The sequence below is a fragment of the Phalacrocorax aristotelis genome, chromosome 4 (genome assembly GCF_949628215.1).
Source record: "Phalacrocorax aristotelis chromosome 4, bGulAri2.1, whole genome shotgun sequence".
Taxonomy (NCBI): domain Eukaryota; kingdom Metazoa; phylum Chordata; class Aves; order Suliformes; family Phalacrocoracidae; genus Phalacrocorax; species Phalacrocorax aristotelis.
In genome coordinates this window covers 36,699,361-36,727,040 of record NC_134279.1, presented here as the reverse complement: position 1 = coordinate 36,727,040, position 27,680 = coordinate 36,699,361, and the positions used below count along the sequence as shown (strand labels likewise).

Genomic DNA, 27,680 nt, shown 5'->3' with positions numbered 1-27,680 from the left:
AACAAATCCTTAGACTTATCCTGAAATATTTTTCCCAACAGGTCTTTTTAAGAAAAGGCACTCAGCTCCATCTGCTGCCAGGCTTAGATCATTTCTCTCCGAGGCTGAGGACTGCACAATACAAAGACATTTGTTTTCCACTTGTTAAACATCTTGCATGCATGCAAAGGCAGAGATCCAAACTGCTGCTATGTAGATACCTATCAAAGTGAAAGGCATGCCTCCTCCACACAGGTCCATTAACACATCTCATTACTGCCCTTGGCAGCAGCAGTACCCACCCTTGGAAGACGCATCTTCAACTCAGAAGTTATTTATTGCGTTTTGCCCTTGTTTGCCATGATAATTATAAACATAGAGGACAAAGGGCACTGAAGCTAAGCTGTCTAACAAGACTCAATTAACTATTTCAAATAGCTATGCAAAAATCACTGGGAAAAAAAAAAGAGCCGGACTACTAAATATTAACATGCTATCTCGCTCTGCCCCTGTAACGCTATGAAAATTCACCCGCTAATTACACCAGTTTAAGTTACAAGTCATTTTAGAAATGGGGATTTTGCACCTGATGAGAAACACATTCTCTTAATAAAGGAGTATCTTCATTTAAAAACATCTTACAATGAGTTTAGAGGTTCTTAAATATATATTCATTATTGATTCTTTCTTTAGTATGCATTGTCTGGACTCATTAAATACTTCTAATGAATAGCCAGAACAGTAAAGAGATATGTAAAAAGTTATTTTTAAATAAGCATTTACAATTATAAAATTCTAAATCAGAATTTTGGAATAAATCTTGCAACATAAATAAAGTATACACTTGCATAAAAAGATTTTAATCACCTCTCTGGTGTGACCTGTGTAACTAATGCATGGCTTACCTGTGTGAATGAAGCAGGAAGAATTGATATTAAAAAAGCTTTAAAAAAAAGGAAACAAACCCACAAAGTTTATATTCTATTCCTTTTTATAGGGCTGATTCTGATATTATTTTTACAAGCGTATTTTCTTTTATCTTAATGAAGCAAACTAGATTTACTGGACTTAAAAACAGAACAGGGAATGCACGCCTATAGACAGCTTTTTATGTACTTTGGTGGGGTTTTGTTCATCTAAGCATAAGTACAAAATGCTTTAATAGCATGGTAGCTTAGTGGAAAAATAAAACATTCTGAAACACTTTGGCTGGCAGTTACCTACCCTTTGCTGTTTGTTACACTTCTATTCTCCCTGAACCAGCAGTCATCAGAGGAGATGCTGACTTTTCTAACACTCTCTCCTCTCGAACAAGATAAATTGACACATCTACTTAGCACAAAGAGAGGGCAAATTTAGGAGAAAAACACTTTTTTCCTCTTGATATGCTGTACACTTTTTCACATGAATCAATCTAGGATGCATCTGTTTTCCCAAAATAGGAGGGGTTTTGCTTGTTTCTTTTTTTTTTTTTTATTTGGGGGGTTGTTTGTTTATTTTCTAATAAAAATAAAAACTAAAACTGCATGGTTTGCAACCACCTTTCCTGAAGTCCTTTGCTGCCCTCATGTGTTTCACAGGAAACGTAACTCCTGAAGCCTACATACAAAATAAAAGTTTCTCCAAGCAAGACAGCAGCTTCTCCTGTTATGAACAGGACACAGCCCACGGAAACATTAACCAAAGAATAACTGAAAGTTTATACCTTTCTTCTAGTAAAGCTAAGTTGATTGGTTTAGAAGTTAATGATGGTATATTAAGAATAATAGAATGTATTCAGTTTGAGATAATCGTAATTTCCAAGCAATAACTTCAAAACTAGCAGGCCAATTTAATTAAAGTTGATGATGTTAGCTGGATGGAAAGTCTGAAATGCTTTATTTGAAAACATACTTTTCATTAAAGCTAATTTCAGCATCTTTCTGCTGCTTACACTGACTGGCAAAGTAACTTCTTTCCTGTTCCATTATACTGTACTGTACAGAATAAAATCATGCGACTCTTGCGTTAAGCCTTCTGTTACTCTCGCGATCAGTACATCCAAAGCTACAGTTCCCATATCAAGCTTTGCCTTGACGCTTCCACCAGCCACCGCCCTGCATTCCTCCTGAGGGTCTCAGTGCCCACAGTCACACTTTGATGGATTTTTGCTCAGAATTTGGCTGCTGAGGTTTAGACCATCCTTAAAAGGGTTTCACCATTCACTTCTCATGTTACTGTCTTCATCCTGTCCAGTCCCTATGCTGAACCCAGAGCTCATTATGTCAATACAAGTTTGTAATAAGTTGTAATAACATCTCCCATGCCAATCCTGGGTTTACAATGATAAAACATATCAGAATAACCAATAAAATCTGCTCTGATAACAAGCTCTTTCATACTCTGGCTATAAGCCATAAATCGCCCTAAATAGCCCTCCTGTACCAAAGCTGGCAACAGTTTAGCAGATCCCCCGACAGCCATTCCACAAGAGGGGGAAGGCAAAAGCAGGCCTGGATCATGATCCCCACAGCCTTGTCCAATCCTGGGCACAAGCTATTTGGTAGGATCAGATCATAAACTTTTATTTATGCTGCCAGGATGTTCCTGAACTGCCATGATTGTTTTATCATTTAAACTGCCACCATATGAGTGTCTTTAAACTGCCTCAACTTCTCAGCACTAACAGTACATTAACTTCTCTCTTCACTACAGAAATATGTAGAACTCAAGGCTATAAAGCAGAAAAACGAATTTTTCTTCCAACATTAAGAAAAGCTACCTGCATGATAAGTGTTCTGCAAATAAACAAGTGCTCCATTATCAGTCGGGTGGACAGGAGGGAACTGTTGCCATCTCTTTAAATACTAGTTTTTGTTCTTGCTTCCCCTGACAGACAACTCTGGTATTGTAGTCTCAGTCTAGCGAAGCTTTTTGCCATTGCTGTTCAGTTGCTTTAAAAAAAAAAAAAAAAAAGCCAAAAAAACCCTACCAAGCACAGCATAAGTACTGCCAACATCAAAATACTTTTGCCATTCTAGTCACAGAAAAAGTCACGGCAAAAGGCCATTTTATGTAAGGGGGGTAGAAAAGGGTTAAATGCTTATGTAAAGCAGAGAACTCTGTTGTGCTGCTGATTAAAGTTATTTAAATTCTTCTCTAGTCACCAGTGGGGGGATGCCAGACACCAGTCAAGCACTCAAATTGCTGGAGCTACCAGGCCCCCCCTCACAGGAGCTACCATCACAGAGTGGAACGGTGTAAAAAAGCCAGTGCTCAGAAGTCACAATCCCAGGCATTTGAAACCAGATTCGCACAGTAATTGGTCTTTCAAATCTGTATTATTGGATAAAATGCTGCATGCCACAGAAAAAAAAAAAAAAAAACCAAAAACCATGGGCTGGCACAGTTTTGCACCTCACCCTTTCCAAAGCACACACTCCAACACAAATTTGCTGTTACACAACACAGCGATGGCAGCAAAGCTTCACGCCCTGCAATTTACAGTTTCAGCGTGCGGGAAGCCTCACGCTTCCCAAACACAGCACTGCAAGGTTTGCTGCGGGCACCAGCCACAGCACAGGGCACCCGCGCCTTCGCCTTGCGGCGACGGGGTACTGGGGGACCAGCCGAGACAACCGAAACAAAGACTACGTTTAAACCAATATTCTACTTAGAAATGCTACACCTGGTGATGGAAATAAACAAAAAGGACCCTGTTAACTTTTACGGGCCTAATGAAGTTTTAAACGCCAAACACTAACCTGCTTGCTCGAGTGTCAGCACATGGCTAGACTCTGAGGAAACCCATGAGCCACTATAAGCACACGCAGGTTTCTCTCACGTTTCCTTCCAGCAAAACCTAATCGCGCCGGACACCAGCGGCTGGGGGCACCGGCTGTGCAGCGTAGGGCGGCTCTTCTCCCCCCACCAATGCCCTCCCTTGCTAAAGCCTATGAACTGTACTTCTGCTGCCCCGAAGAAGCAACTAATGCCTTCTCCTTACTGGCGGCCCCGTTTGCAGCTACCAACTAACTTTCCCCCCGGTAGCATTAACCCCGTAGCTAGCTGAGCGCTCAGCGCATCTCCTCCCCTCGTTTGCAGCCCTGCGCGCCCCGCAGCGCATCTCCCACACGGCAAAACACCGCCTGAAACACGGGCTTTTTCTGGGCGCTGCTAGGCACCCCGAGCCACCGCCGCGCCGGCAGCGGGACACCCGGAGGCGGAGGCAGCGCCGCCAGCCCCCGAGGAGCGGCGCAGGAGGCGTTACTGCCGGGCGGCCACCATTTCATGCCCCGCCTCGCCTCATCCCGCCCGGCCCGGCAGGGGCAGCCCAGCGGGGTGCCGGACCCCCGCGCCCGCCTGCCCCTAGGCCCGCCGGATGCGGACGCGGAGGGCTGCCTCCTGGTAGAGGCTGGAAAGCAGGGAGGCTTCAGCGCCCTCTCCCCCACGAAAACAAGCCCCGTGGGGTTGGGTGTGCGCCCCTATGCGCCACCCCGCTATGACATGGCGGCCAGGGGAGGGGCGGCGGCGGCGGGGGGGGACCCGCCAGAGGACGGGGCCCGCTGCCCGGCGCGGCATGGCGCGGCCCGGCACTCGCCCCGGACGGTCGATGGGGGTGCTGGTGCTTCTCTGCTGCCTGCTGCGGGCAGGCAGCGCCGCCCTCGTGGGGCCTGCGGGCACCTGGCTTGGGGCGGAGGGCGGCGGCGGTCCGGGCCGCCGGCCGTGGGACGGAGGCGGCCGGCAGAAAGAAGAGGCGGCGGCGGCTCTCCGGGTAGGTGTCCCTGCCCGCACTTACACTGGCGACCCGCGCTACACAGCGGGCCTGCTGCCGCCGCGCTGACTGCGGGCTCCGCCGGAGGAGGGCTGACGGCGCGCCGCTCTGCCGCTGCTAGCCGGGCGGCCGGGGGGCGAGAGGTGGAGGAAGGTGGGACGGCGGAGCTTTTCAGCCCCGGAGTACCGAGGCCCGCTCCGGCATCCTTCGCTGGTGTGCTTTCCCCCACCCTGCCTGCTCGGCTTCCCCTCAGTTTGCAGAGGTTGGGTTGTCGCGGCTTTTCTCCCCTTCCCCGTTTCTGACGCCAGGTGTCAGCCTCGGCCCGGGGAGGCTCCGACCCGCGCGGCGAGGCGGGCCTCGGCGCGCCGTACCTCAGGTCTCGGCAGCTCCCGGGGGAATGGGGCAGCCGGGCGGGGCCCCTGCTTTCTGCCGGGGGCATTAAATTTTTTATACTTCACGTTGAACTGTGTCAGTAGAAGGAGTTGGGTGTCAGATTGTCTTGCTTTTCGTCGGTCAAAAACATGTTTTTCATAGATCTACAACTCCTGATAATTCAAAGGGTAGGGATTTCAATGTATTTAAACCCTTATACTGTTCTTTTGCTTTATAAAGACATAAAGCGAGACAGGGTTAACTCTTATCTGAAGACATTTTTAGATATCTCTGGTCCACAAGGTTTGTTGTGCTGTCAAAGGGCATCTGTTGAGTTTGACACAATTTGTTCTCAGCTTGCCTGTTTTGTCTGTTTCGTATCAGTTTTTACCCTCTATGCACTTAACAAATGGAGTTGAAATTAGTCTAATGGCTTTCATATTGGTTTGATAGGAATCCACGACGAATCTGAGGTGAACAGCTGTCTTGTTATCTAAGTTTATGTTTGCTGTTGCTAACCTTTTCTTTTCCTGCTCTTACAGTTTTGTCACTACTGCTAGCTTAATAATGTCCACAATATTTTTTTTTTTCCTTCAGGAAAGTGCTAAAAGAATTATCTTACTGAATTCATCATCAAAAGATAATATGACTGCTTTCTATGGAATAAATCAGTTTTCTCACCTGTTTCCTGAAGAGTTCAAAGGTACATTTCCTGGCTGCTGCTAATGCCTTTTCTGTTACTTTTCTTATTCTTTCCCAGAACCTTGTGTCTTTCACATTTACAGATTCTTCCTGTGCTGATAGTCAGCTAGTTTACCATGTCTGGTACCAAACTGTAAGTACTTCTGAAGGATACAGCAATCCTCTTCACGTTTCTCTAGTCTTGCAAAGTTGAATTGCCCAGAGCCTGCATATGAATTAGTATACAGACTGTTCCTTTTTTCCTTCTTTCCTTCTTTCTTCTCACTGGGCCTTCTTCAGTTGCAACAGCTGTAAAATTGGAAAATACACAAAGTTCTCAAGTACTCTTAAGTTCCTATTCCCTACCCCAAAACAAAATTGACTACAATCCAAACAATGCTTGGAGGTCCACAGCTGCAAATGACAGCTATGACTTTCAGGAGCAATATGACACACTTAATTTTTTTAACTAAGAAAATTTGCCTCATACCTAACCTAATCTTCCCTTCTGGCAGTTCAAATCTGCTGTTAAATGTTCTGTTCGTTGGGGGATTTCACACCTCTTTTAATTTTTTAAAATGTTGTGAAAATTTTCAAACAAAACTTGTTTTATGGAGTGGTTATGGATCACCTTTAGTAAATCCACATTACCTACATGGAGTATTTCTGTTGTGTCTAGAACTGTAGGAATATTTACATTCATTCTAGTGTATATTGATAATTTTAAAATACATGGACTTTCTGTGGATTTGAGAATGAGATGTAATCTCATGATAGTAACTACAGAACAAAGTTGTTGCATTTGTGGCTTCTAGTAAAACAATTGTTTGTGGGTTTTTTTTTAAGTTAGTAGATTTATAGATGTTTGTATTCTGTGTTTAGCTATTTACTTAAGAAGCATACCTCACAAACTTCCCAGATATGTAAAAGTGCCAAAGGGAAAGGAAAAACCTTTGCCAAAGAAGTTTGACTGGAGGGACAAGAAAGTCATTGCAGAAGTGAGAAATCAGCAAACAGTAAGTCCTGGTGCTTTCCTTTCCTGGTTCTCAAGCACTGCTCAGGGACAGTTGCAGCAGGTACGTCGTAGAGCACAGTGAAGGTTTTGGAAGGGACCAGCATTGCCTCGAGGCTCCTTGGAGCGCTGGCACAAGTATGGCCATTGAACAGAGCCACATGGCATTTCATGCAAAGTGGACTTAGACTCAAAAGCGTGACATGTAGAAGTTGTGCATTTCGACATTGTGCCATTGTAAACAGTGTGTAATACATTTTTGATCTAATTAATTAAATCTGCATATATTTTGCACCGTATATATTTTGCACCATGTATATTTTGTATTTTTCTGAAGAGACTGAGGTACGTTCAGTATCTGACCTCATCCCTCCATTTCACCTGGGTGGGTATAGATTCTTTGCTGTTGTTTTCTCTCATGATTGAATGCCCTTGGCTGTTCAACACCCATGTCTTTACCATGAAACACTTCAGGATGCATTCATGATAGGAAGATAACCAGACCCGACATGATTACAGTTTATCCCAAAGTTATTAGGGTCTCTGGTAAGAAACAAATAAGCTGTTAAATCTCCAATGTCTTTCCTTTCTGTGTTTCACATAGAGTAACCTGGACCTTGCCTTGGAATAAATTTTGCTTCCTATTTTAAATGCCACAGTTTAAAGAGCCTAGAACTGCAGGGTTTTTTCTAAGATTTTTTCTATTTCTAAGATTTTTTTCTATTATGTTTGATTTCAGTTTACTGTTTCTTAAACTGTAATCTAATATATATCTATAAAATTCTTCAGACTAGAAAGTTGTAGAGTATCTCCTGAACTGCATCCTTCTGAAAAACTTACTAAGTAATGTGATTAAAAAACAATTTCACCCTGAGCCCCAATCCTTCCTTAGATAGATATCTCACAGTAAAAAGCATCCTCAGCACTATCTTAAAGAGTAAAAATGAATCGGGAAGGAACCCTTAAAACAAGACAACCACAATGCAGGAATCCTTAAAATAAGACATCCATAATGCATTCCTAGCTTTCAGAGAGCAGTACAGGGGAAAAACCAGTTCAGTGTTTTAAATGGCTGATTAGATTTCTTTATTATTGTCTTAAAATTAAATTCAAGGATGAAGTAGTAAGTGAAGGGTATTAGAAGACCCTTTTGACTTTTTTTCTTTTCATATCAGGCTTCAAAAACAAAGCTGACTTTTTCTTTCTCCCATTTCCCCTCTCCTTGTACCAGTGTGGAGGCTGCTGGGCTTTCAGCATTGTGGGTGGTATAGAGTCTGCCTATGCAATTAAAGGAAATAACCTGGAGGAACTCAGCGTACAGCAGGTTATTGACTGTTCATACAATAATTACGGCTGCAGCGGGGGATCCACTGTTAGTGCTTTGAGCTGGCTGAACCAGGTTTGAAACTTTTCATAAACCTAGGACCTTTCCTTAGCTTTCATATTATCATTCTTTTTTACTGGGAAATGTGATGGGGAAGGTGGAGTATACAGCTCATTGGACTTTTTTTTTTCCGTATGTGTGTAGGTGTGTGTGTATATGCATATACATGTGTGTGTGTATATACGTATGCATATTTATTTAGTCTAGAATCGAGAGTTTATTGAAGCAGAATTGAAACTTGATTGGAATTTTATAGTCTATATATATTCTTGTGAATGTAGCAAATCAACCCACAAGGGCTAAAATACTGTTTCTTGAAAGCTACAGTATTTCCACTTAAATCAGTTATAACTGCAGGCATACAGTACCCATGTAGAAGGAGCCATTTATCCGTGTGTCATTTTGTGGATTTGAGTCTCCAGTTTCGGCACCAGCATCTGGAGGAGAGGAGGAATGCTGATATTTTCTGCTGTCAAATTTCTGTGGTTTCTGTTGCAAACACTAAAATGCAGGAGTGTGGAGAACCTCAGGATAGAATTGACTGTGATCACCTTTGTTTAACTTGCAACCCAAAACAACTAAAAGGCAGGCCTAGTTTCAAAAAGAAGTTCTACTTCTGTCATAGCTAACGCATTTTCATTCATGAAAAATGCAAAATGTGTGTTAATAGTATATGTAAGCAGAAACATTTTAATATCTTTGAAATAAAGTGTTTTCTAGCACAACAGATCAAGTTATAGGAATGTAAAAAGAATCTCTTATTCTTTTGAAGTTTTAAAAAAGTGCGGATTGTATTTTTTAAGGGTAATTCTACCCCTGAAGATTCATATAACCCCAGGTAATGAGAGTCTAGAAAACTTGTTTAAGTTTGCATTTCAAGAAAGACAGAGGATATTCATCTGGATTCCTCTGAAGCAAAATTCCATCTTGCTTGGCAGCAGAGAGACTACAGATGCATTAGACTGGTGAAGACAATTGTCATAAACATGCTGTATTGCAGAAGACAAGAAAAGTACAAAAGGTTGATGCAATACTTTTGTAGCTGGACTTCAAAAACTGGTAGCCGGTATAATACATTATATACTGGCATGAGGATTTGATTCTAATAGCAGAACTGGACTTAATTTCTATATTTTACAGAACTGTTCTTGGGATATTGATGTTCTTGAACTGTCCCAAGGAGAGGATAATTTTGCGTGGTGATGTGATTTGAAGAGAATGAATGGTCATTCATTAAATGAGTGCATAGTCTCCATCTTGAAACTGATGAGATTCCTCATGAGGCTAGTTTAAACCAGAGATACCTCTTAAATTTTGTTCATTATTTACACACTTCTTAATCCCTTCTGAAGCTTTCTCTGCCAACAGGGGAACTAGAGATAGGAAATATCTTATTTCCCAACATGACATTCTTAATTCCAATCTCACCATGAACATACTGAATTGTGAGTGAGTTCTGTGGCCGTTTTCAATGTCTGTTTTGATTTGCATGGTGTTAAGAGTTAGATGCATTAAATGCTTATTCACTTATCTTCTTGCAGACAAAAGTAAAACTTGTGAGAGATTCAGAATATGCTTTTAAAGCCCAGACAGGACTGTGCCATTACTTTCGTAGCTCAGATTTTGGAGTTTCAATAACAGGATTTGCTGCATATGACTTCAGGTAGCTACTATTGATTCTTTTTATTTGCTTTACTTTTCCTTCTGTGTTCACTAACTGTGGAGTAAGCTCGAGCCAATAGTGCATCGACCAGCCAAAGGTTACCAGGTTGATTGCATCAGTTCTGTAGCTCGGTACTACATTAATACGTAACATTTTTGAGGGTTATGGCTTGCCACAATGAGTCCATTCAACCCTACCGTCACTAAGCTTGTTCGAATTAGAAAGCTTAAGTCAGTGTCTTGTAATTAGGTCTTTTCGGTTGGCTGTGTTTAAACTGAGTCAGTTACCGTTTTAAACGTATCCTAAGTGAATATTACATTGCTTAAGTATCAGAAATGGTAAATCCTACCAATAATAATTGGAATTTGTTGAAAAATTTACAAAGTATTCAGTTACCTCAGTATTGACCCATTTACATAACCACCCGCACCCTCCTCCAGTCCATGACTTAGCAAACAGTGTTGTCAACTGAATTTTGTAAAGCCAACTGGTAGTTTTTTAGGTTTCTGTACCAAGAAAGTTCGTTTCTACTTTTTATCAGTACAGTGCAGCTGCATACTGAACTTCAAGACAATAAATACAGTTTTGACTAGGAGTTGAATTACTGCCAGACAGAATTAACTAGAATCAATTATAGCTTTGCCCGTCTGTATTTGCCAAATTTAGTTATTGCACATACCATGCAGCGATCTATAAAAGGTACACAGCACTCACCATTGGCCACTGACTTGACCCAGAAACTTGCTTCTTTTTACTAGCATCATATCTTTGGATCTGCACCTTTCCCATAGTCCGTGTGCCCTATATTTGTATTATTGCGTTGTAGTATATGAAATACAGATTTATTGATGTATGTTATGTGGTGTGTAGAGCTCATAGGAAACAGCTAAATTATTTTATTTTTAAATTGTACTTAACAAGTAGATTACCACCTCTCACATCACTTTAGTGTGCTAACTTAAGTCACTCGGCATTATCACTCGCTTCTTTCACAGCGGTCAGGAAGAAGAAATGATGCGGATGCTTGTTAACCGGGGCCCTTTGGCTGTAACAGTAGATGCGGTTAGCTGGCAGGATTATCTTGGTGGGATCATACAGTACCACTGCTCCAGCGGAAGAGCAAATCACGCTGTTCTAATCACTGGTTTTGACAGAACAGGTGTGTTTCCATCAACTGAACTTCAACCCAGTAGGTTTTATGTTTTTTTTCTCCTACTTGCAACTTGCCTCCTGTGGGGCAGGTGACTGAAATCCAGAATTGGGTGTTCTCTTGAGAGCCATTTGGTTTGGTGTCACATCCGTTCTGGAAGCACAAGTCTGTTCCCAGGAGGAATACTACTCTTGTCTGTGCCTCTTCAGTTCTGTGGGACTTCATGTCCTTGTAAAGTCACAAGCACGGCAACACATGTCTTTATGTCAGCAGAGAGTATATCCAGTCTCTTCAACAATGGACTATTGGCTCTGTCCTCTGTGAACAGAAGTAGGTTTCACAGTACTATATCATCAAACCATCATAAACCATGAGATACTAAACCAGTAATTAATTCTGTAGGGTGTCAGGTTTTTATGCTTCCCACATCTCATGTTGTCTCTTAATTACTAAAATGTCTCTTCCAGGTAGTATCCCTTACTGGATTGTACAGAACTCTTGGGGGTCTACATGGGGAATAGATGGCTACGTTCGTGTTAAGATAGGCGGCAATGTCTGTGGTAAGTCTGACACAAAATAATTAAAGTGATAAAGGCCACATGCTGGGATGTGTCTTTCCAGGTGAGTAAAGCAAGATAATGGGATCCTCAGAGAGGAAGTAGAAATCATTGCTATGTTTTAAAAGAGATTCGATGAGTCCAGGTGGAAAGATAAATAAAGTGGTTGCTAGTTCAACCATGCCATATAGCTGAATGATTGAAAAACACCATGCAAAGGTAAAGGTATATAAGGCATAACAAATAAAGTGCTGTTGTGCCTTACCATGTAGAGGTAATGGCATTGTAAAGTATACAGTCATGTACCATGGTTCTAGGTTAGTGCCATCACTATACTCGGTGTAGGTAAAACAGCTGCTGTCCTTGTCTGGTGGAGGCAGTTATCTCTGGGCTCAGTTTAGCAAACGGATATGGAATGTGGATCTGCCTGTGCTTGGGAATTGGGTACGCTGCTTGTGGCTTTTCTGGTAGGACAGAGGTATATACTTCTATTGCTAGCTCCATCTCCTGCCCTTTTACCATTTGCATGAGATTTTTCTTGGTGTTTGAGGGGGGTTTGTAGTGTTAAATACCCAGATTCCTCCGAGTTGCTCAATATGGAGGTAAGGCAGGTGAAGCTCCTGTTTACCAGCAAAGATTGCTGAGCCAAATTGCTGGGACTGGACTACTAGATACTGAGTCTTGTGTGTCCATTGAATTTTTGTCTGTTAGATTAACACTGTAGGTCTTCTGTTGGCTCTTCCTTCCATGTGTGTTTCACAGGAGCTCTAACACTCATTGTAAAAGGTGCTAGATGTAAATCACCTGCAAATAAGAATAGATAATATTCAATTTGCCTGCACCCGGTAAAGATCAGGGCAATGTGTCCTGTCGTAGCTTTTCCATGTTCACAGAATCACAGAATCACAGGTTGGAAGGGACCTCAGGGATCATCTAGTCTTGTTCTTATAGTTGTTGTGTAAACAAACTATTTGGAAAGAGAAATTTAGCAGTAGTGGTAAGTACAGCAAGTCGGTTGTAGAAGTGGCCAGGAAGAACAGCTGTGTTATTTTCAAAATCCATTCTCTCAAAAAGCAGGATCTTTCTCATTTTCTTTAGTGTGTCACACAAGAACAATCCAGCAGAAGCCAGTAGTTTTTCTGTTTGCCCTACAGATGTTTTCTTCTGATTTAGAGGTGCTCTGACACCACTTTTGAGGGTGTAAGAGCCGTTATCCTTTGATACCTTCACAGGCTGTTGTCAGACTTTGCTTTTAGTGCTGGAAGGAGTGCAACAATGCAAAAAGAACTGAGCATGAACAAAAGCCTAGTTTGCTCTGTGTTTGTGTGTGTACGATTGTTCAAAAACGTGTCTTTTAATGGGACTTGTGATCTCTAGTCTCTTGGTGAGCTTTCAAAGCTACATAGATTGTTTATCTGTTGCTAATGAATATGTTTAAAAGGGAATGCAATATCAAGGTTTAGATTGCTTTTCAGCACCCCAATTGGACCAATGCTGAAGCCTCAAAAAGGATCTAAAGTTTCAAACATAAAAGCAGAGGAGGGAGGAGTGTAGAGCACAGCTAGAACTCGTGTCAGGCAATGACGAAATAAAAGGGTTGCAGCTGACTCCCTTCCCATCCAATCCCAGCAGCTCACCTACTGTCACGCATGGAGCAGAGGGCATTATATGAAAGGGAATTCTGGGAACTTATTTCTAGCAAGTCTCCACTTCCAGTATTTATTTTTAAAAATGTTTTGTTTCATTTGTAGGTATAGCAGACACAGTGTCATCAGTATTTGTTTGACACTTACTGGCCAAGGACCACAACTATCATTTGGATAATAGTTTGGCACACACTTTATGTGAAGATTTACTTCAAAGCAACATTTCCTGAAATAAGAAATGACTGAGGGCAATTCCTGCTTTTAGGCAGTACAAGAATGGGTTGGCTGGAATTTTTTTAAGTGGTTTTATTTGGAATGTGTGTTGCCTATCAGATCTCTCGTCGAAGAAGAAGACTTGGAATCAACTGCTGAGTATGCAAAAAGAAGTTACAAAGATGGACTGAAGCTGGGAATGTGAACTCTATGCAGGTGTCGAATACTACTCCATTAAAAAATCTTCCAAGGAAAGAAGTGATGAAAAATTGTAAGGAATTTGGATCAGATATTCAATAGTATGACAGAATATAATCTAAATGCTTTGATTGTCAGAAGAACCATGATTAGGTCTGCTTTTATTGGGCAGGGTAGAAGGGCAGTTGGAAGAAAATATTCTCTCTTTTTGCTTTGATACCTGTCCTGGCTTTTCTAGCACCTCTGACAGACACACATATTTTGTCTTCCTCCTTTTGTGAAATCCTACTGTTTCTCCACGGCTAGAATAATAGAAGAGGCAAATGGAGAGTCAAAGTTGTTTCCTGAGCACCTGCTCTCTCTGAAGTGCTGCAGTCCTTCGGTTTCGGTCTTCAGACCTTTATTGCATAAATACAACATCAGAGCATTTCAGAGCAGTGAGTGTGTTTTGGAAAGAGCCTGGAATATCAGTCTTCTGGAATAATTTGTTAGGTGGATAGAAGAGTAAGAAGTAACTGTATTTAGACAAACAGAGACAGTTCTAGTGGTTTAACATCCTGTGTGTCCTGGCAGGATGTATGTGTTTGCAAATCAGCCTTTCTGTGCTTTGAGAGCTGTGTCAGTTCCAGGCCTTCTCTCTTCTCTACTTCACAACTGACAGTGAAGCCAGTTGCAAACAAACTTATTAGAGAAAAAATTGTGAGGGTGGGGTTTGTTAATATATATATTTTCTACGTTTAGAAAGTCAGTGATTACAGAATGCTCTAATATAGCCGATGTTAAATTTCCCTACATTAATTGAATTCATAGGTGGGACTTGCTGTGAATCAAAAGGTGGTTCCAGCTTTGCCGACCTATAAAACTGCACTTGCAGGCAAACCTGACTGGAATTCACAACCAACCAGGCCATTCTAAAATGCTCTGAATCTTGCATCGCGAATGCTTTAGCTGTTATCTTTTATGAAGCACTACCATGAAAAGTAGTGAAGCAGTTCTGTAATTTTTGCACTCAATTACTGTACCATGTTAATAGAGCAGTGTGTTATTATCTTTTTATGACAAGTGCAATCATAATTGTCTATTGTAAGTACTGTCATTTTAATCCTAAGTGTTAATATTTCAAATGAAAGGGAGACCAAGTACTGCATTTCACTCTTTCAGGTTCTGCTACTTACTGAATTTACTGGCTGAAAACTTGAGATTAACAGAAGGGGAAGTCTTCTGTAGCCTTGTGGCCTTCTGTAGTATGGCCTTCCCTTAGCAGTTTGCAAAAACCAAGCAGCGCACTTTCGTAACTGGAAAAACAATAGCCAGAGTTTCTAACTGGCATTGATAAGGGGAATGTTGATACTGCTGTAACAAACACAGTCATTCCACCGGTGTTTTTGAGGTGGTACTACCAGTACCTAAAGCGCTAAGATACAGAGCAACTCAGCAGAACTTAGGGCCTACAGCGTATGTGTATTTCCAAGGGAAGCGCTTAAAAAGACAAGAGTCCATCTAATGAGAAGACAACACAGCTCTATCAATATTCTACAGCTAAATTTGCATTACTTTTATTACATATCAATTTTATCTTTATTTCAGTGATATTTTGAATAAAAACCACTTCAAATGCCTGTCATAGTGTTGCTTGAACTTTATGCTTGCTTTAGAAGAAGTCTTAAAGAAGAGCTTTAATACTGCTTTATTTGAAATGCAAAGTAAGTACTTATTTATATCTGCTATTCTTAATGGTAAGTATTTCTACTGAAGGGGTTTACATTCATGTGTAACAACCCATAGGTCATAACAGTATTCCTGATGTACGTAAAAGTCAAGAGGCTTGGGTGTCTATAGATTCAGGACTTAATTTTTCTCTTATATCTAGCTTTTGAAACTCTTAACCCAACATTCCTTTTGAATTTCCACTAGAGCTCAGAAGCTTACAAAGGTGATGAGACTAATTACATCCTCAGCTAGAAAATTTAGATTTCTAGCAGCTGTTAGCCAAACGAACAAATACAAAAATATGTACAAATAAGGCATGATCATGACAATTCTGTATAATTTGCTCCCTCTCTTTAGGTGTAGGTTTTAAGAAGCCAACTAAGAGTTAAATTGGTCACTGAGTTGAATTGGGGTATCGTTTTAATATAGGCTACCTCGATACAGATTGGTTTTCCTACCAACAATTAAATTTCTTCCATAAATCGATCACACTATTCACATAGCTGTTGTACATAAATACATATTTACACACCCACACTGTGTGAGAACAGCTGTTATATTTGAGGGGTAGCACCACTTGAGGTGAAAGTCCTGATGTTCTTTACAGCAGCCAGACTACAAAGGCAGGCTAGTCGGAGTCGTCGCTGCTAAAATAGGAGCTGTCGCAGTATTCTGCCGTATAAAGGAATTTGTGAATGGTTGGGTTCATCTTTGGTATCCAGTGTCTTGGCACTAGAAATGTTGAAAGATTGAACAAATCCACAAACACCTTGTATCTGTCACTGAAAAAGACAATCGGGAACAATTAATGCTGCTATATTAGCACAGAAGGCCATAATTTCAAAACCGTTGGGAATCATTCCATCTCTTTATTTAATAAGGTTTTCTGCACTAACCCTCCTCCTGAATATTCCAGAGTAAGAATCCAATCCTAACTGTTTCTAGGGCATAGCAGATTAGATCTAAAAAGGAAATACAGTTGCTATAGTCACATCTTCCTTCTGAAAATGTAGAGTATGTAGTCCATAGTCTCCAGACATCCATTCTCATGGTAGATATGAATTAGAATTTCTCTAGGAAGAATGTTAACCTGAGGTTAAGGAAGATTGAGGCAGCTTGCTGAAAGACAGTGAACCTTTAATCTTCGAATTTAGTCTAACCATCTGCTTTCTGTTCCACCCTCCTTTGCTATGGCTGTGATGGGAATCGCCCGCAGCCGCACGTGACACCTGCCACCTACGTACGGTTTCTCTTTGATGACAAACCTGAAGGGAGGTCCTCTTAGAAGAAGGCATTTTAAATATCCTTATGCTTTTTTGACACACCGTGGTTCAGGACTGTCAGGACATAGTTGCAGCTAAAAAGCTCGAATTGTCTAACTAGCTGAATCCTCAAATTTGGTGTAAAAAAAAGTCCTACGCAGTCAGAGAGTTCTGTGCTCAGGCCCTGGCCATCCCTTTTAAATTCCTTTTCAGCAGAAGGAAACATGTTTCTGATTGTTGCTTGCACAGTTTGGGAGTATTAATTACTATCGCCTTTAAGAATATATTGAATCCCAAGTGGAAGCACCTTAGGTTATACAATTAGAGGTCATACTAAGGAGGAAAGAAGTCGTCACCAGCTGCACCGTAGGCAGGACTCTCTTCCAGCCCATATCACCTCATTAACTTGGGCTAGCTTGCATGCAAACTAAACAACGCAAGATTAATATTATTGCTGTTACAGTAATGCCCAGATGCTTTGGCTAAGCATTACAAATGCTAGTTTCCATGAGTGATCAAAAGGAGTTCTTTTTGCCCCAAAAGGCTTGGAATTTAAATGTCAACCTGATAAGTAAATGTTCAACAGCCAGGAGGAAATGCTAGGGTCTCAAAGAGAAATGGCAGCCCTCTGGCGTCCAGTGAGCACCTGAATGAAATCTGCCTCCTGGCAGTACAGTGTCTATGAACTGCATCATTGCAGGCAACGGGGGAAACGCGTTATTCTTACCTCACTGTGGAGCGCAAATACTGGTAGCCTGACGAGCCCCCAGTGCCAGCCTTGCTGCCAATCATTCTGTGCACCATGCAGACGTGGTTATCTAAGTAACACAAATGAGGATGTGGCATATGTGCAGTGTTAAGATGTAACCAAAGAGTGAAATATTAAAGGTCATAACAGAGATCTTTACAGAGATACAGAACTACTAGGTCCTCAGCAATGCAGGAGTTAATTATGCCACTCATCAGTCAATTAATATAAAATTATTGTTAATACAGAATGAGTACACTGATCATCATACATTGTTATGCTCTGTTAATACAGAACTAACACATTCAATTATGGATGCCTGCATAGGGAAGGAGCAGAGGGAATGTTTGCGTATGAAGAGCTGGCAGACATTGGAAAATATATACCAGTCCCTTAAATAAAATTGTTACCCTAACTTAAAGCATGTCACAGAAGTGATAGCTATACCTATGTATCTAATGATCACAGAAGCAGCTGCTCATCTTTCCTCTTGGCCAAAGTACAGACAAAAAAAATGTCATTCCTAAAGGATGAACTCGGAAGCTCAATTCTAAAACTCTGGGTGTAACTTGTCTAACACGGTGAAACAGAACAGTTTGATGCCATCTAAAAGGGGGAATGTCAGTCAAAAAGTGAAACTCACATCTCCATTTGGTCATGAGCACGTCGATATCCATCAGGGAGGTAAGAAGCTGAAATGGAACCTGAAAACGAGGCTCCTCCCTTGGAAAGTGAAAGAGAAGACAGTGAGACCTCTTATGACATGCAGTATTTTCTGAAGTATCGCTTCACCAATGCATAACAGTAACGATGTGTATTTTTCCTAAACTGGCATTGAAATGTCAGTAGATATTCTAACAAATGCTTCTGCCACATAAGTCTCGATCTGCGCCTTTCCCCTCATACTTGGAAAAATATTCTAAATCTTTCTAGGACACTTTGTAGAACAGTTTGAACAAGGCATTTGCTAGTTTTAATCTGAGAAGCAGCACCTGGTCAGACACGAACCAGCTGCCTGGGGAGGCTGCGTAATCTCCATCCTTGAAGATATTCATAACTCAACTGGACACAGCCATGAGCAGCCCAATCTGACCTTCAAGTTGGATCTAATCTGGGTTTTCATGGAGGGTTGACTAGATTACTTTCCAAGGCCTGCTCCAACCTAAACAAACCTCTGCTTCTGTCCTTAACCTTCACCTCTCCTCCTGCCAGTAAACATTAAAGATATACCTTCTAACATTACCTGTAGAAGTAGATCATTAAGGCACCCTTCAGTGCTTTATAAGACAGTCGTCTTTCTCCTGCAAAATACAAGTGTCCTTAGTTTGTTACTGATTGTCCTGCAAATTGAATGCTACTATGTGATTATACATATGTATAAAAAATAAAAATGCATATTGACATATATTAATACAATCTACCTTTACTAAGCAGGTGTTCATGGCGTTTTTCATCAAATAACGAAAGTAATACCTCTTTCTGTTTCTGGAATTCAGATAATAAGTCATCTTTTTCTTCTGATTCTGGTTTGGCCTTTGATATTTAAAACAAAAACAGGTTTTAGAATTCAATAGGGAAAATTAAGCCCTTGAATGACCCATGATGTAACTTCTATTTTCATCATAAATACCCTGTAAGTTTACATCTTGAAAGTAAGAACTGTATTTTCAAACAAGGTAGATGAGTCACTGAGTCACTGTCCTTTAAAAAATGCAATTACCACAAAATATACAATTAAATAGCTGTCAACATAATTCAGATGAATGAATGTTCAAACAAACTGGCAGCTCATCAGTTTTCTTTAGGTCTAGAGGCCTTAAAACCACTTAATCTTCATTTCTTTGAAGTCTGAATATTTTACTATTTTTTTCAAGGCAAAAGGAAGACATCCTTGCACAGCTATGGGTAAGAAAATTGTAAATTAAAAAAATTTAGGTAACTTAGAAAGTTGTGAACAGATATTCTCAGGAAATTGATTAATTCTTATGTTATGGTGTTTTTTACATTAAAAATATCCTTAAAGCTACAGGTATTAACAATATTCAGGGATTTTCTTGCGTTTATTTGCCAGTGTAATTCAGGTGATCAAACATCAGCAAATTGCCACATAATGTTAAATAGAAATGGGCCGTTTATAGCGACACTCTGTACTCACAGCTCACGGGCCCAAACTTTGTGGAGTTTTACTCTGAACTGTAGACGCAATTGCTGACTAAAGGTGCAGTTGTACTTTTAGTAAAATCAATTTCAACCCTTCCACTGATACTATCCCTTTCCTTTTGCAATCAAAATCATCCATGTATCATATTTTAAACCACCTTAGATGTCTTATTCAGATTTTCTGGAAAAAGTTCGCAAATTTTTCTGCTTCTTGCAGACCGAAGCTGCTGAAGGTTAAATGAAGTGAGCGAAAAACTGTGATTGGGCCAAAAGTCAGATTTATGTCAAGATGTCATTTCGCCAGCTGTTGTTGCTTATAGCTAGATCAAGAGTACGTCATATACCTGCACCAAGGCAAATTCCTCTTCTAGGCCTTTTAAAACATTCACTTCAAATTGTCCCCAGAAATCAAATCCTTCTGCGTCAAGCCCTGGAGTTCTTTCCAGCCATGCCTTTAATTATAAAAACAAGAATAATAATAGTAATAGTAGTAGTAGTAGTAGTAGTAATAATAATAACACGTTCAAACGTTAATAACTCAAGCACATTACCCTAGAATTACAAGTTATAGCAATATAAATTGTACTGCTACAGTTGTTCTTGTTTAATATCCCATAGAGATGCTTATTGCTGGAGTAAGCATGTCCACATAGAAGATTTATAACTGCATAATGGTGCTGTGCAAACACACCGACAGGTTCCAAGTTAAATGACCAGTGTTGGAAGAAAAAAACTGTCTCATTCTAAGAGTATCTTTAAAACCAATGCCCTTGTAGATACAGGAAAACAATCTGATTCCACATATATAGGATAATCGTAAAGATAAATCTCAGAAGGAAGATACAGAACCATCTGCTTGTACAATCAATTTTTATCCTGTCAGACAGGCTGAATGCTCATCAAGCAGTCTGTCATTAGCTTACACCAAAATATGTGATAATACAAGACACAAGTCTACTTGGCAGTTAGCAAAGCTTTCTCTTTGATTTCCTTTTAACAATGGGAATGAAATTAGGAGGGGGGGGAAAGTAAGAATATTTATGGTCAAACTCCCCTTAGAGATCACTTAATTTAGCTCCTCATCTGAAAGATACAAGAGCACAAAGTCTGAACACTGGTATATTCTGTATCAGGTGTCATTAGATAAACAGATAGCGCTAATAAGAGTGGATGCTTTTACTGAGGTTTATACTGCATTATTCTTTAGAAAGTTATGTTAATTTTGGTTGTGAAAATGACAAGGGAGTTAGAGAAATTACTGTAAGTCATTCATAACTTTGAGACAAAGTCATTAAATCAAGGTAAATGGTAATGAAGCATGTGTTAAACATCCTTTCTCCTTTCCATTTTGGGTTGTCGTTTTTCCCTTTTTTTAACCTCTCCAATAGCCATCACTAACAGTGAAAATACTTCTAAAGATTTCTTCTAAAAAAGGTTTATTGTCATGAAAAGCAACGTGAATGAAACAGTACGTTTATATTCTCAGCTCATACTTCCATGATGCAATTTACTAGTTTAACAGTCGGACTTTTCAGACAAGAGGAAATGCTGTGAAAAATCACTTAGTTTACTAATGACTAACTCTCTTTCATACAAAATTTGGTAAGAATCCAAAACACCACTGACTGGGAAATTGCCAGCATGCAAGGAAGAAGAATTTGTCACTGACACCAGTGAAGGACATTCATGGGAGATGGGGGAAAATGAAGCAAGGTCTTAGACAGGCATTGTTACCTCCACAAGTTGCAGCAGTGTTGGTTCTTGCTCTGATTTAAGCAGCAGTTCATAATCCTGTCCCTTGAAGTTGTCACGATAATGCCTTCTGTTATAGGGAACTCTCAGACTTTGGGGAACACCAATCTTGTTCTCTAGCAAGCGAAACTGCAGGCTTTGAAAACCTGAGGCTGGGCTTAGGTAGTATCTTTGGGAACAGACATAAAGAAGATACAAAAATACACGATATTATCTTACAATATGATATTATGGGGTTCTCTGGTTCTCAACAAAATAAAAAACATACGTATTTCACATTTGAAGAATATCAAATAAATATCTGAGCATTTTTTATATGACTGCAATTAGAAAAGAAAAAAACAAGCTATACTACAATGTATGTATAACATATTCTAATTGTCTAGCTATATATTGTTTGTGCATGCACAGATATATGCACACACTTGTTTGTACTGTGTTTTAAAATAGCACCTTTGCATGTGTGATGTGCAGGAGGAAATGCTAGTGAATATCGTTTCCTTTCCAGACAGAATAAGCAGCTTTACCCCAATAACTATTACAAAAATTTCCACGTCATTAAAGTGCCAATGAATGCATTTTAAATATGCTTGTTATACAAAATAGTTGCTATGTAAACAATAGAATAATGTTCAGAAAAATATTTAGTGGGTTTCTTTTGAGAGATTCATTAATGGGATTCTTTCAGAGTTAAATCGTATGACCATGCTAAAAAAATACGGTTAATAAAAGTAATCTGAAATCCCACATAGCTATATCATTATAATGCACTGTGAACTGCAAATATAAGATTCGGCAGAAACAGGTCATTGATCTGACCTCACGTTTGCTTATCAAATGACAGTATGTTGTTGAAAAGCCGAAGCAAGAATGAATCAAACCAGATGATTAGCCCATGGATTTCCCCTGCTTTAGTGTAATGCTAGATGATACAGATGTTTCAAACTTCTAAGAGAAGCACAATCGTCGTCCTGTACTTTTTAGTTAGGGGACATTAAAAGACAGAAAGGAGAGGGTACTAAAACAGTGCAGAAGTGGGTGGGGTGCTGGACGGCCCTGAGGTCACGAGTCAGACTGGTCAGCGGCCCAAGCAGAACAAGAACAGGAAGGCAGACAGGGGATGAGGCTGTTGCACGTGTGCAGTGGAAAGACCTAGCAGAAGTGAGGGAAGAGATAGAAATGCCATGGAGGAAGTGAGGCAAGCCAAGGGATCCCAAAGAAGGCAGAGGAGCTACCAACCACGGGCCCAGCAATACACCGGGCAGTGACTGGGAAGCGGAAGTTACTGGGGAGAAAGAAGAGACAGCAATGCTTCCTTCAGCCACTGGAAGCCCCCAGCACTGCACACACACCCACTGAAAACATGAAGCAAGGAAACAGTATGCAAACCAAGGCAGCTGAAATATCTATCTGATAATTTACAGAGAGTGCATTTCTCTCACCCAAGCACTTCTGTGATTTGCCACGGAATATGGCTGGAGCTGCACAGTGGTAAGTTTCAAGTAAATTGTTGGCGGAACCGTGAGTTATTTCTATTGTTTCTATTGTTTTAACTTTTTACTCTGAAACCATTCAGCAGCACCACACATAAACATCAACACCTAACTTGTACTTCTTCGCAGAGCGTGCTGGACTCACACTCCACTCAACTTCTTAACTCACCCTTGCACTCTAACAATGTGGTTGCCTCTCTAAGGTATGATCTCACCTTGCTGAATGATGCATGTACTACAAGCAGCCAGGGCATATGTAAAATTCACAGTCAGTTCTAAGAATGGGAATTACCAGCTTGTGGATTACTGTAGAGGTATAGTAAGTATTTACCTGAAATCGAAGAAATCCAATGCAGTCATAGTTTCCAAAACTGAGAACTGTTCCACAAGTAATTTCAGAATCATTGAAATTCTGTTCATTCGAGTAATAACTTTCAGCATGTTCCTCTCATCTCTTACCTGTAGGAAAAATAAAGAGCTCAGCCAGACAGAATGGTGTTCTCTTTATATCCTACCTATTTATTTCAGGTCTTTTCACTGCTGTACATCACTATAGTTCCCAAGTCCTTTCCACATGAAATCCATAGCAGCAGACTCTCCTATTGAATAGAGAGCCCTGTTTTTAACTGAAAGCTGAAACTATTATTTTCAAAGATTGAAATCTGTTTTTCTCTGACTGATGATACATTACAGCTAGGCCAAATTTATAAGAATTTTTTTTTCTTTTCTACATTTTTGACTGAAACAGAAGTCACTTCGAGAAATTAAATTCTAAACCAGAATAATTTATATCATGATCATTTCCAATTATTACAATATGATTTCAATGATACATGGTATAATATGATAATTATATTATGCTTTCTATTACAATCACTTCTATAATCATTTCTATTATTGTGAAGGAACAACTCATAAGGCAGGTGTCAAAAGTTGAAAAGCAGAAAAATCTGAGGGGTGCATCAGGAGAGCACATCTAAAAAGATGCTCCTCAGAGATGTGCATTAGCAAGCAGAGAAAAACAGAGAAGACTGCAGCTGGTGGGAAATAGAAAATATTAAATGGAAAACACAGAAGCTCCCTTCTGGCTAAGTTGAACACTTGGCCTGCAGAGGAGTCTGCTAGAATTCCTATTAGTTTCAATGGCATTGAACTTCTCTCTAAGACCTGGGCATGCAACCAGATAATATCAAACTACAGAAATGAAAGATGATAACCATTTCCTTATTTGCCTGGCTGCGTAGTTAACCTTAACATTGACATTTCAAATTCTGATTATAAGTAAAGTTTCATTTTTTTTCAAAAAAAAAAAAAAAGAAAAATTATTCTGCTTAAGAACTGGTTTTGATCGGTTATAATTTAATATAATGTTCGACTAAAAAGCCAACAAAATTATGAATGTGGAGGACAACAGAGAACATTTTCATTGGACATTATGATAAAAAGGTTCTGTCTTTCAGTCTGGTCTGGTTTCAAATTTTCTTTCTATATACATGCTCATTATTCAAGGTCCTTCTCAAATTACATGCCATCAGCCTTTTTCTGGGGATGTAAGATCAGGTCACGAGCTTTCCTTTGTTATCTATTATTACGAGATATGATTAGCTTTGGACAAATGTTCAGAGATTTTCAAACTATTCCTGTTACATTTGTAATTTTCAGAAATTCTCATAAAATTGTACACTGTGATTTTGATTATTGCTTTTCTGCTGGATTTAGTAATACACAACTATGGAAAAGAGTTTTCCTTTTGTATAGCAGATACTGGACGGAAGGATATAGTATGTAGACTTCAAAAGACTGAACAAAGGCAAAAGTGACTTTTCAACACAAAAACACCTGTGAGCCCTCTGGTTCTGTTTTGTCTCTGAGCATGCCGTTTCTGCAGTAGAATATTCCCAAGTTAGGTTTCTGCAGTTATCCAGCACTAATAGGAGAGTATGAGAGCCTTTTGGCCAATTAAATTGGACTTGGAGAGTGATCGATGCAAAAGGCAGACTTCAGGAGGAAATAAGAGTTTGCAGATCAAATGTCTGTTCTATCAGAATATACGAGCCACTCAGCCAAATTTCACTGGGCTTTTTTTTTAATGCTGTTTTTAAAAAAGAGCACATGTTGCTTTAGGAAACCCAAATATATCAGACTGGAAGGCAGACAGCAAGAGAAAGAGAGGGCTCCATTTTCCCAGAATTAATATTTACTTTTACTTACATGGCCATTTTGAAAGATGGCCCGCACAGAGTCCATTTCCCACAGAATCTGCTTAAACCAAAGCTCATAAGCTACAAGAAAGGCATTGTTAGCATTAATTTCAACATTACTTTGTTTTTTCTTCATAGCATTGAAGAAGTAAAACTCTCATATTTTGATTTGAGTAGCCTACATTTATGCTGCAGTGTATAAAAAGATGTTGATATTCAAACAAATTACCTGTTACAGTGTACAGTATGCTGTCCTTTACTTAAACTGTTACATGAAATAATCTAGTGTCAAGAGTGTTACAGATTTTTTAAAGCATGTTTTACACATCAGATATCTGATGTACAGAACGTTCATTACAAAAAGGGGAAAGAGAAAATCTAGATCTGATACTCCAGTAAAAGCTAACCCCAGAGCTGCTTACAACCTTTAGGTCATCTACATGTTTCCTGTCAGTAACAGGAAAATACCATCAGGCCAGTGCCTGCAAAACATATGCCGGTCAACCACCACTGAACTCCCAGCCACTTACCTTGATGCGTCACAATGAAAAGATGTTCATCATGGATTTTGTTTCCTTTCTTCTCACTCTGAAGTTCTTGAGCATTCAGTATTTTGTTCAGCTTAAAAATAAAGATAAGACTATTCTGTAAAGCTCTCAGTTCTGCTATTAGCCTTGGTAGTCCTACTTGTAGAGCTAATATTTAAGGATAATATAAAAAAAAATTATAGGCCTCATATTGCCAGTTATATGAGAAGTTAGGCTAAATAGTCCCAGGTGTCACTTTTACTTTGTAATGTAAAAAAAATCTTGCCTAAAATGGAATGTTTAGGTACCTCAATCAAGAAAGTCTGAAAAATTATTTTAAGGGTATTTTTAATTATGTAAAAAAAGAGAAAACAAAATATCCAGCATGTTTTCCAGATCTTACATCTATACTGTCATGTTCCATGAAAATGGAGTTCCTATAGTAAAATTCTGTGCACTCATGCAATAACATCTGCACAAGAGCTGTGATTTGATGCTGTACTAGTTATTTCAGCTCTGGCATTACTAATAATTTTACTGAATCAAATTAACAATCATAGTGTTAAAAGAAATATTAGCAAGATTCCATATAGTATGTCAACAAATCAATCTTCTGTTCACAAGCACGGAATAATTCCACTCACTTCAGTTTATGCTGTCACCAAAGGAAAAAAGTCTGGATTCTTTTATTACTTATGGCATTTCATTTTTACTTATTTCTTAATTACTTCTAGTTATAGCAGTTTTTGTTTGGGTATTTTTTTGTGTCCCCCCCTGCCCAGTCATCATCCAACACCCTAGATTTCTGCAATATATTTTCCAGCCAAATATTCTGGGCTTTCATGCAATAGTTCGGGATAGGTGCACGTGGCCTCCTGACATGAAGAAATTGCCAAGTGGTGATTGTCCAACCAAAGACAGCCTTTTGTAGTGCACCACTTCACAGTTTAGGTTTACCGATAAAAATAATTCCCTACCAAAATCCCCAAAAGATCCAGCTTCCTTGCAGTTTGAGAAGCTAGCCCAGAGTCCACCCGCACCATCCCAGTTGAGAGAGGCACCTGCGCCTGTGACTACATGTGAAAAGCTCAGGCAGACGAAGGGCACTTTGACACCTGTCTTAGTGACTGGCTGACTGCTGGGAGAAGCATCAGTCACAGGTCCCAGCTCAAGTCTTATTAGCAACCCGGGCAGTAAACATGAAATCCTTAAACTTACTTGTAGGTAGTCTCCATAGACAAGTCCACCTTTGCTGGCTTTATTTATCCCTTCTTGTGATTTGTCATCTTTTTCATCTTCCAAAGATAGCTTGTTAAAATTATATCTAAGAAAATTAAGTAAATATATAAACTATTTAATTAAAGAACTATGAATATACCTACTTTTTAACGAACAGATGCATCTACAAATCCAACAATGCTTTGTTTTGAGAAACCAAACCACCAAAGTAGGCTTTTGAGAAAAAACAGTACACCTGAAATACCTCTTGTCGCAGTAACGCCTGGTAGCATTATATCTAGTTCATCAAATAACAAGTGCTCGATCAAGTCCTTGTACAATCTCTTTTCCTTTAGCAATAGCTACAGCTATCTATTTGTTGAGAATCATTAATTCCCCTCTGAGCTTTTATACCTTACATTTTCATTATATCATTTGAACTGACATTATGAAGCAAAACACAGGGACAAGGGACTCACAGGTTCCCTGCGAAGGGACATCCGCTCATGGTTCCAGGATCCAAACTCGCTGAGCTGTGCACCAGGGAATATACTCCGTTAGTGTTCCCAAATCCACTGCAGCCACCTTATATGTAACCTTATCTCACCGCCTAGGCCAACCCCCAAATTCTCCTCCTTAGTCCTCAGCCCATCCCCGCTATTCAATAATTACAGAAACTATCGCGGCACAAAGGTCAATAAGTTCATGCGTTGTTGGCTCTCCAGTTTGGGGGTCGGTTTTTTTTCAATCAGTCAAAACAGGAATGGCTGGTGTACCTGCTTTGTCCTATGGCACATGCTTTTTGTGTTTTTTACCACAAGGTTTCTGCCCATTGCTTCTTTGGAGGCGAAGACTGGTGTAAGTCAATGAGAGGTCTGTGGGTGAGAAAAAGGCAATATTTAATAAATTCAGCAATTGTTAAAGTAGGTTTTTAACTTGCAGCCCTTGTATCAAAATATCAAGATACTTTTAAGTTTAAAAAATGAAGCATATGGAAAAGG

At 39.9% G+C, this 27,680-nt stretch overlaps 2 protein-coding genes and 1 long non-coding RNA gene across 6 annotated transcripts in view; 1 reads left to right on the top strand and 2 right to left on the bottom strand.

Moving 5' to 3' along the window:
• The window catches only part of LOC142056361 (uncharacterized), a 308,099-nt gene extending 303,807 nt beyond the window's left edge, over positions 1–4,292 (bottom strand). For both annotated transcript variants that reach the window (XR_012660308.1, XR_012660307.1), the window contains exon 1: positions 3,723–4,292. This is a non-coding gene — a long non-coding RNA (uncharacterized LOC142056361). The remainder of the gene's footprint in view (positions 1–3,722) is intronic.
• Positions 4,293–4,296: 4 nt separating this feature from the next.
• Positions 4,297–15,227, top strand: CTSO (cathepsin O). Of its 3 annotated transcripts, none has more exons than XM_075091003.1 (8): positions 4,297–4,732; positions 5,702–5,807; positions 6,668–6,801; positions 8,029–8,196; positions 9,723–9,844; positions 10,840–11,003; positions 11,462–11,554; positions 13,303–15,227. In XM_075091003.1, exons 1-8 carry the CDS (start codon positions 4,445–4,447, stop codon positions 13,335–13,337), a joined length of 1,110 nt encoding a protein of 369 aa, XP_074947104.1. In that variant the 5' UTR covers positions 4,297–4,444; the 3' UTR covers positions 13,338–15,227. The 3 variants fall into 3 exon arrangements, with proteins under 3 accessions (XP_074947104.1, XP_074947103.1, XP_074947105.1); XM_075091002.1 differs by having other exon boundaries at positions 10,840–11,037; positions 11,466–11,554; XM_075091004.1 differs by lacking the exon at positions 4,297–4,732 and adding an exon at positions 5,156–5,292 and having other exon boundaries at positions 10,840–11,037; positions 11,466–11,554.
• TDO2 (tryptophan 2,3-dioxygenase) lies at positions 15,132–27,269 on the bottom strand. The gene is made up of 12 exons (XM_075091001.1): positions 27,159–27,269; positions 26,680–26,785; positions 25,465–25,555; positions 24,945–25,015; positions 23,065–23,192; positions 21,223–21,409; positions 19,833–19,940; positions 18,750–18,861; positions 18,572–18,629; positions 17,972–18,051; positions 17,308–17,398; positions 15,132–16,100 (listed from the first exon to the last, which is right to left on the bottom strand). Exons 1-12 carry the CDS (start codon positions 27,185–27,187, stop codon positions 15,947–15,949), a joined length of 1,215 nt encoding a protein of 404 aa, XP_074947102.1. The 5' UTR covers positions 27,188–27,269; the 3' UTR covers positions 15,132–15,946.
• Between the last annotated feature and the right edge of the window lie 411 nt (positions 27,270–27,680).

Coding starts and splice junctions, on each gene's coding strand:
- CTSO (XM_075091002.1), top strand. CDS start 4,445: ATGCGCCACCCCGCTATGACATGGCGGCCAGGGGAGGGGCGGCGGCGG. Junction 6,802..8,028: donor AAGTGAGAAATCAGCAAACA/GTAAGTCCTGGT, acceptor TCCTTGTACCAG/TGTGGAGGCTGCTGGGCTTT. Junction 11,555..13,302: donor GATAGGCGGCAATGTCTGTG/GTAAGTCTGACA, acceptor TTTCATTTGTAG/GTATAGCAGACACAGTGTCA.
- TDO2 (XM_075091001.1), bottom strand. CDS start 27,187: ATGAGCGGATGTCCCTTCGCAGGGAACCT. Junction 25,016..25,464: donor TTTCATTGTGACGCATCAAG/GTAAGTGGCTGG, acceptor CCTTTCTTGTAG/CTTATGAGCTTTGGTTTAAG. Junction 23,193..24,944: donor CCATCTTTCAAAATGGCCAT/GTAAGTAAAAGT, acceptor TTTTTCCTACAG/GTAAGAGATGAGAGGAACAT.